The sequence below is a fragment of the Hyperoodon ampullatus genome (genome assembly GCF_949752795.1).
Source record: "Hyperoodon ampullatus genome assembly, chromosome: 19".
NCBI lineage: Eukaryota > Metazoa > Chordata > Mammalia > Artiodactyla > Ziphiidae > Hyperoodon > Hyperoodon ampullatus.
Window position 1 is genome coordinate 26241620 of NC_136932.1, and position 8351 is coordinate 26249970.

Here is an 8351-nt window from a genome sequence, read left to right on the forward strand (position 1 = left end):
GAGAAAGGGGTGGCCTCGCATGCCCCTACACTATTCCCTCGTTTGGCTAATTAAGTCTCCCCTAAAAGATCAAAGAGGAAAAGAACGAGGCGAACCCCGTGTGGGTCGGACCCCCGGGCACACCTTCTGTTTCCCAGACCTCGGCAGTAAAAGATCCTCCCCAGCTGCAGGAAGGATTTTAGTAAGAGCCTCCCCCCTCGCACACACTCGCCCCTCGTGGGTGGGGAAAGAGGGCTCAGTTCCCGCTCTGGTCCCCGCAGGCACCACATTCAGATTGGAGGAGGCTACCCCCGGATCGCGGGATGGAAGCCCGCTTCCGGGAGGCTGCGTAACTGAAGCCGCGGGAGTCAGCGGGCCGGAGAGCTCGGCGGCCACCCTCGGCTCGGCTCGTGGATGTTGACAGCCCCCTCGGAGAGTCCCCGCAGATATGGCGGAGAGCTGGCTACGCGTCTCGGGAGCAGGGGCAGCGGAGGAGGCCGGACCGGAAGGCGGCCTGGAGGAGTCCAACGCCCTGAATGACAGCCTGACCAGCCTGCAGTGGCTGCAGGAATTCTCCCTTCTCAACGCCAAGGTCCCCGCCCTGCCTTCGGGGGACACCGACCCCCACGGCTACCACGAGCTGTCAGGCTCGGCCGAGCCGGGGTCTCCCCTGGCGGCGGACCCCGCCTGCCTGGGGCAGCCGCACACGCCTGGCAAGCCCACGTACTCCTGCACGCCGCGGAGCGCCCCCTCAGGGCTGCAGGCCTCGCCTCCCGACGACGTGGACTACGCCACCAACCCGCACGTGAAGCCGCCCTACTCGTATGTCACGCTCATCTGCATGGCCATGCAGGCCAGCAAGGCCACCAAGATCACCCTGTCGGCCATCTACAAGTGGATCACGGACAACTTCTGCTACTTCCGCCACGCTGATCCCACCTGGCAGGTAGGGGAGGCACTCCCTCCCTCCCTCCCCATGCCCGCACGGACTGGACTCACATCCCAGATCTGCAGGCCAAGTAGGCGCGGTACGGCCAGGGCCCCGAGAGAGGAAGGCCGTCGAGGAAGGACCTCAAGGGAGCCCAGTGCTTGGACTGCTGCCCCTTTGACTTCAGAGACGGAGGAGGGAGGATGTTCAGAGGGCTGTAGGGGTGCCGACATAGAGGTTCAAGTGGAAAGAACTTGTCACTCATCCGGCAGGCTCAGCCCAAAGACCAGGGCTGAACTATGCGTGGACACAGCTCCCCAGGGTAGGTTGATGGACTGAGGGACACATTTTTGTCCCAAGTCCTGGAATTCCTAGACACTACCCTCCTCGAGGTCAGTTTGTCAGGGCCTGACTGGAGGCAGAGCGTCGTTCCTGCCAGGCTCTGCATCCTGCCTGCTTTCAGTTGGCTGGAGGGGGTCTGGGAGGGGAGAGGGGCGTGCTGCGGGGTGTGAAGGCCATCTGTGTCCCAGTGGAAGGGCTACGGGGCCTTCTGAAAGCTGCTGTGCCAGCCCCCACCCCAAGCCCTCCCTAGTTTCCTGCCTTCACTCCTCCCCCTCTTCTCATCAACCTCCCTGGGGGGACAATTACCTCAGCCACGTGCTTTCCACAGGGGCTCTTTCCTCCCACACTGGCTTCATGTTCCAAGTCTCCGGAACCTGGCACAGAGCAGCCAAGGGGCCCAGGCCACCATGTAAACATCCCAGTCTTGCCAGGGGGTACTACTCACCTGCCGGCCCCACGCACCAGGCCCCAGAACCCTGTGCCCCAGCGTGGTTTGGACTGTGCACCCAGGCGTGAACAAGGCAGGATGGTGATTCAGGCTGGGCACACACTGCCCTGAGCATCTTCGACCATCAGGATCAGGGGCTACTTGGGGACAGAGACCCTGAGGATGCACAGATCCTTTCCCTGTGGCACAGGTCACAGGATCACAGTTCCTGTGATCCCAGCTATTCCACGTTTGCTTGGGCCCTGACCCTGGGGCAGGTACCATTTGTAACCTTGGTGAGAAAGCAGAGACCCTCCACCACCCCCCACCCTACTCCAAGCCTGAGAGGCCCCAGGAATGAGCGCTATGCTCTTGGCTGGGTAATAATCAACTGAGGCCTCAGAGCCTGGGGTGGGAGGAGGGGGACATGGTGGGTGAGGGTCCAGGCCAGCAGCCGGCTCTAGAAACAAGGAAAGTCATCAGATCCTCCCACACTTCATCCCCCCACCCCCACACACACACCCTCACACCCACTCACTCATTTCACAAACAGAGAAGGCCAGCCAGGCCCAGGCAGAGGGAGATGGCCGTCCAGGCCCTGGGGGAGCCAAGGCCTTTGACCAGAGGCCGCAAGCGGCGGGGTAAGGGAGGGAGGGCAGGACAGGGTGGCACTGAGAGCCACCCTGCGGCTCAGGGCTCGGATGACTGAGCAGGCAGATATCCTGGCAAAAGGGAACAAAAACCCCCGACAGCACTCCCAGCGCCTGGTGCCCCGTGGCTGGTGTCCCAGAGCCTCCCGGTCGGAGCAGCGCCTCTGTCTCCCCTGCCCCCATCGGAGAGAAGGTGGTGGTGGGACTGGCAGTGGCGCTAGGAGCCCCCCATCACTGAGCCCACCCACTCACCCAGCTGTCTTCCTTCTCTCCTATCTCCCTGTGTCCAGAACTCCATCCGCCACAACCTGTCCCTGAACAAGGGCTTCATCAAGGTGCCTCGGGAGAAGGACGAGCCAGGCAAGGGGGGCTTCTGGCGCATCGACCCCCAGTACGCCGAGCGGCTGCTGAGTGGGGCCTTGAAGAAGCGGCGGCTGCCCCCAGTCCACATCCACCCGGCCTTTGCCCGCCAGGCCGCGCCGGAGCCCAGCGCCGCCCCATGGGCTGGGCCACTGACCGTGAGCACCGAGGCCCAGCAGCTGCTGCGGGAGTTCGAGGAGGCCACTGGGGAGGCGGGCTGGGGTGCAGGCGAGGGCAGGCTGGGGCGTAAGCGTCAACAGCCGCTGCCCAAGCAGGAGGCCAAGGTCCCGCGGCCCTCCAGCCCCCTGCTGCTGACCCAGGAGGAGCAGGGTGAGCTGGAACCCCTCAAGGGCAACTTTGACTGGGAGGCCATCTTGGACGCTGGCACGCTGGACGGGGAGCTGGGCACGCTGGAGACCTCGGAGCTGATCCCGCCGCTGAGCCCCGCCTCACACGGGGACGTGGACCTCACCATCCACGGCCACCACATCGAGTGCCCTGTTACCTGGGGGCCTCCAGTGGAGCAGGCTACCGACAGCCTGGACTTTGATGAGACCTTCCTGGCCACATCCTTCCTGCAGCACCCCTGGGACGAGAGCACCCGTAGCTCCCTGCCCCCTGAGCCCCTCTTTGAGGCCGGGGATGCCACACTGGCCTCTGACCTGCATGACTGGGCCAGCCTGGGCGCCTTCTTGTAAGAAGCCAGGCCCTGCCCCACCTCCAGACAGCACCGAAGTCTGGACCCAGACTGCCCCCCTCCCCGCCAGTGCAGGCCCATGGACACCCTACCGCCCAGGCAGGGGCTGGGCCAGGTCACCCCGCCAGGCCACACGGCCCCCAGCCCAGGCCATCCTCAGATCCTAGTCCAGCAGGCTGAGAATTGGGGCCCAGGACCAAAACTGCTGCCTCCGCTCCCCAGCCCCCCATACACACAGTGTTTCGTTGATCCACTTCTTCCCTGCCCCAGAGACACGCTAAGGGCCCTGCACTATGAGAGCTGCGGCTTGGAGGGGCCCTGGCCAAGCTGGAAACATCAGTACAGGGCCCGCCCCAGAACACCTTAGCTTCGAAGCTTCTCTCTCTCCTGCTCTCCTCCCCAGGTCTCTATCCAGAGAAAGTTCCCAGGTACAAGAAATACTGATTAGGTGACTGCAAATTAATACCCAAGAGGCCTCTCCCGGCAGTCTGTGAGGAGGAGCTAGGCGGAGGGGGGAAGAGAGAGGAGACAGAAATGAGGCCGGGGTGCTGGGTGGAGCCAGGAGATTTTCTAAGGCCTCTGGGATCTTCTGGCTTCATCCCTAGAGATGGAGCACAGGGTATGTGTCCCTAATTTTTTTTTTTTTTTTTTTTTTCTTTTTGCCGTACGCGGGCCTCTCACTGTTGTGGCCTCTCCCGTTGCGGAGCACAGGCTCCGGACGCGCAGGCTCAGCGGCCATGGCTCACGGGCCCAGTCGCCCCGCGGCATGTGGGATTTCCCCGGACTGGGGCACGAACCCGTGTCCCCTGCATCGGCAGGCGGACTCTCAACCACTGCGCCACCAGGGAAGCCCTGTGTCCCTAATCTTTGAGCCCAACTTGAGGCTGAGAGCAGCGGGGAGTTGGGGATCTGGGGGTTAGGGGCTGGGGCAGCCAAGCTGCAGGGGGAAAGGGGACAGACAGACTGATGTAGTGAGTGTAGCTATAGCGGAGGCTTAACTGGGAGGGACGCAGTGCTTGCTAGAACCACTGGGACCAGGAAGGGGGGATGGCCCCGTGCCCTTGCTTGCACTCCTGCGGGGGAGTGTCTTGCTCCACCATAAACCCCCTGGGCTGCATCCCACATCCACTCTCCTAACCCATCGGGCAATTTAACCTTTTTCATAGAAAGTTATTTACAATAAAAACATTTTTAAAAATAAAGTTTAAAAAAAATCTCAAAATGGACCTGCTTGCAACTTTCTCTGGGGAAAAGCATGGGCCAGTTTTGGGGAGGCCACGGCCCAAGGGGGAATGGCTGGGAGGAAGATGGGGGGCACCAAAGGCCTGCAGAGTGTCCCCTGATGCACTCCTCATGATCTCTGGGTCCCCAGAGAGAAAGGGGCTGAGAGGCGGCCCTCGGGGCTCCCCTGCAGCCAGGGCCTCGGCACCTCTAGATGTGCAATGGGGAGACTGTACCCACAGGCCCGAGGAGCAGGCGGCAAAGGAGGCACAGCCCCCTCCCTGGCCCTGGAGACTCACTCACAAAGGCCGTTCTTGCCCAGGGCTCGGCTCACGTTCCCCACCTCGCCCAAGTTGAGGGCCTGCCCAGACTCACCTGCGGTCCTCGCCTGGGCCTGTCTCCAGCTCCTCCCTCCCTTGGTCCCTTCCTGAAGGGACAGGGTGTGAGGTCAGAGGGCCCCAGCCCCTGGGGCCCCACTTGCCACCCTGGGGTTCATTCACCCCGCCCAGGGCCTTCCCTCCAATGCAGGTTGGGGCTGAGGGAGGCCATCAGGGCAGATGGAAGATGGGGTGCCTAGACCCTACAGCTCCAGCCTGTTAGGAATCAACGTAGCAGAGTTCTGATGGGGAAACTGAGGCACAGCAAATATGTGACACTCGGCAGGCACCTTTCAACCCCCTCACCCCAGCTTTGCCTGGAACCCATCTCTCCCCTGAGCCCGCACCTGGCCCCGCCAGCACGCCCTTTTGGTGCACAGCCCCTTCCCCCAGCCCTCACGTGCACGTGCGCACATACACACACACACACACACAAACGAGCACTGTCCTACACAATCCTGCCCAGCCTCCACGGGTCCCTTTCTCCTGAAGCCCCTTTCTTTCCTTGCACTCGAGGCTGGCTCCAGGACAACCTGGCATTCCCCCGCCAACTTGCTGCTTTCCCTTGCTAATTATTCCAAATATTTCAGAAAGGTGCGCACACTGCAGGGCCAGCCGGGTTGGGGCCTTACAGAGCTCAGGAGGCAGCCCATCCCCTTCCCACCGCTTGCTGAGGAGGCTGCCCCAGCCTCCCTCTGAGACTCCCTTCACCCCCTAAGCAACGACTCCCTCCCTCTCCCCACCACCCTCCGGCCTTCCTCCCCACGCTCCCCAGCACTGGGGGAACATGGGGGCTCCAGCCTCTCCACTGGTCCCCAGGCTCAGCCTCCAGCCCCCGCCAAAAGGGGTACACCCTGGATTGACAGGTGGGGCCGGTCACTGTCCCACCTCCTCACCCTCTGCCTGGGCCCATGCTGGGGGAAGAGGGGCAAGGTCAGGGGCTGGCAGAACTGCCTGCCAGGTAAGGAAAGGCTGAAGAAGCTTCTGGCTGCCAGGAAGAATCACCAGGTGCTCCTGAAAATCCCTATGCTTGGGACTAGCGTCTCTGGGGCTGGGACCCAAACACTGGCACTTTTAAGGGTCCATGGATGCTGCCAACGAGCAGCCAAAGCTAAGAGGGGGCTCCGAAGCGGCCAGAACACAGGGCTTCACACACCCTTTCAGCAGGCAGCGTTTGGGGGTTGGCGGTGGAGGGGGCGGGAAGCGTCAGTGCATCCTGTCCCTCCTATTCATCCCTGCCCCGGCCCTTGGCTGGGTGGCTTTTTCAAAAAACGTTCAGTGACTCCGTATTTCTTTAGAGATTCAATGTAATCCCAGTCAATATATATTTTGCGCCCTTAACAGTAAGTTGCAGACAGGCTGCCCCATTAGCACTAGATACTTTAGTGTGTGTTTCCTTAGAACAAGGACACGCCTCCATAATCCCAGTACCACCATCACAATCAGGAAATGAACACTGACCTGGTAATCCCATGTAACCGCAGACCCCCTTCACGTCTTGCAGATCACCCCAGTAATGCTCCTCTCCAGTCCAGCATCCCAATCCAGGACCCCATGTTGCACTGAGTTGTCCTTTCCCTTTTGCCCTGTGTGGCTTTGAGCCCATGACTCAAGCTCTCTGGGCAGGTTTCGCATTTCCTTTGATCTCCACTTTTGAGGTGAGAAGCCCTTCAGCCACTTCACCCTCAGGTGTGGTACAGTCCCTTCCCAAAGCAAGAAGCCAGCTTTCTGTCTCCTCACTTTCCACCTCTTCCCTATCCTCCCTCCCCCATGTATCGCCAGCCAGGAAAGGGATGAGGGGCAATGTTCAAGAACTCAGTCTTTGGAGACCCTCCCCGTCTGCCCATGGGACAGGCCACCCCCAGCTCCAGTGACGGGAAGGCCCCCGGGATGGGATTCCATGCTGGCCTGAAGCAAATGCACCAGGCCTCATGAAGAGCTGAGCTGAGGGCAGGAAACACTCTTCTCCCCGCCTCTGCCCCCCTCAACATACTGGGGACCCAGACTTGAAGAAGGAAGGTCATGTCCATGGTGTCCTCCCAGATCAGCACCGACAGCGTCTCCTCCATGTCCGGCTCCTACATCGCCCCTTTCACGGAAGAGGACGGGGAGGCTCTCCCCTGCCCCCGGCCCGCCAGCAGGACCCCCTCAGAAGAAGCAGAGGTAAGAGAGGAGCATGGGATCGCCCTCGCCGCTCTGCTCTGCTCTGTACTCGAGTCCCAAGGAGCTCAGTCCAGGGCCTGCCAGGGAGATCAGCAAAGCCCCCCAGTGCTCAGGAGGGGAGCCCTGGAAAACAGGGTACCGTGTCGTTGAATCAAAGACTCCCTCAGATGTGATCTTCCATGTGGCACCACTTCTGTCCTGAGGACTTGGTTTGCGTTTGCTGCCAGGCGAGCTGGGTAGGAGAGCCGGTGACATCTGCACCTTGACTTTTGGTGCTCCTTTGCAGGTGACGCCAGCGGCGTCTCCAGACTGCAACTTTGCGGGCCTCGCCGCCACCGCCGAAGAGCAGGATGCAGAGATAAGAGCAAGGTGGCCGCTGGTGCCCCTCCACGGTCAGAGGGACTGCCGGCGCTGGCAGAGGATGCAAATAGGATGGGGGCTGTTCTGGAAGAAGCCTTCCAAGCTGCTGCACTTGGATCTGTTAGAGGCAGGGTGCAGGCAGAGGGACTGTCCGATTAGCAGAGGGCGCTGGTCTCAGCGTAATAGGCGTGGGGTGAGTTCCAGAGGGAAGTCTTCCAGGGCAGACCCTTGAGAGGGTGTCTGTCCTCCAATTCACTTAGTATTTACCTGGCACAGCCATCTCACATCTTCCTGGCACTGGGGGACACAAAGACCGAGTGACATGGCTTTTGCCTGCCCACGCCCCCAATCCACCCATCCCACCCATCCCGGAGCTCCGTCTGATGGAGGAATCAGAGTTATAACTCAGCGTGAGAAGTGCTCTGACGGAGGTGTGGCCCAAGTATATGGAATGCCCAGCTCCCAGTGGGGACTCTACAACTTTGTCTTGAGCCAGATGTTCTCAAAGGAGTATCTGGATGGGATTGGGGATCCTAAAGGGTTTCTGAAAGTTTTATGATCTCACGGTTTGCTTTTTCATTTGACAACTTTTATTTCCACCTGAGAGAAACAGTGTGAGCTAAACTATTACCAAGGCTATTCCTGACAGTCCCACGGTCCCTCTGTAAGGTGCCTCAGACCTGGTCCCTCTGTAACGTGCCTCACACCTGGTCCCTATGGGCCGATCCTGCCTCGCCAAGCAAAATCTGCCTCTGCTGGGCCTCCCAGCCATCTCACACGGACAGGAAATGTATGCATACCATGAGGGTGATCAGTTCTGTCTTCTGACAATCAGTACACTCATTTC

General features: G+C 60.7%; 1 protein-coding gene across 1 annotated transcript; it reads left to right on the forward strand.

Annotated features, from left to right (window-relative positions):
* Nucleotides 1-427: 427 nt before the first annotated feature.
* Nucleotides 428-3384, forward strand: LOC307067511 (forkhead box protein J1-like; the record flags this gene model as incomplete). The annotated part of the gene is made up of 2 exons (XM_079724961.1): nt 428-925; nt 2617-3384. The coding sequence occupies 2 exons, from the start codon at nt 428-430 to the stop codon at nt 3382-3384; spliced, it is 1266 nt and encodes a 421-aa protein (XP_079581087.1).
* Between the last annotated feature and the right edge of the window lie 4967 nt (nt 3385-8351).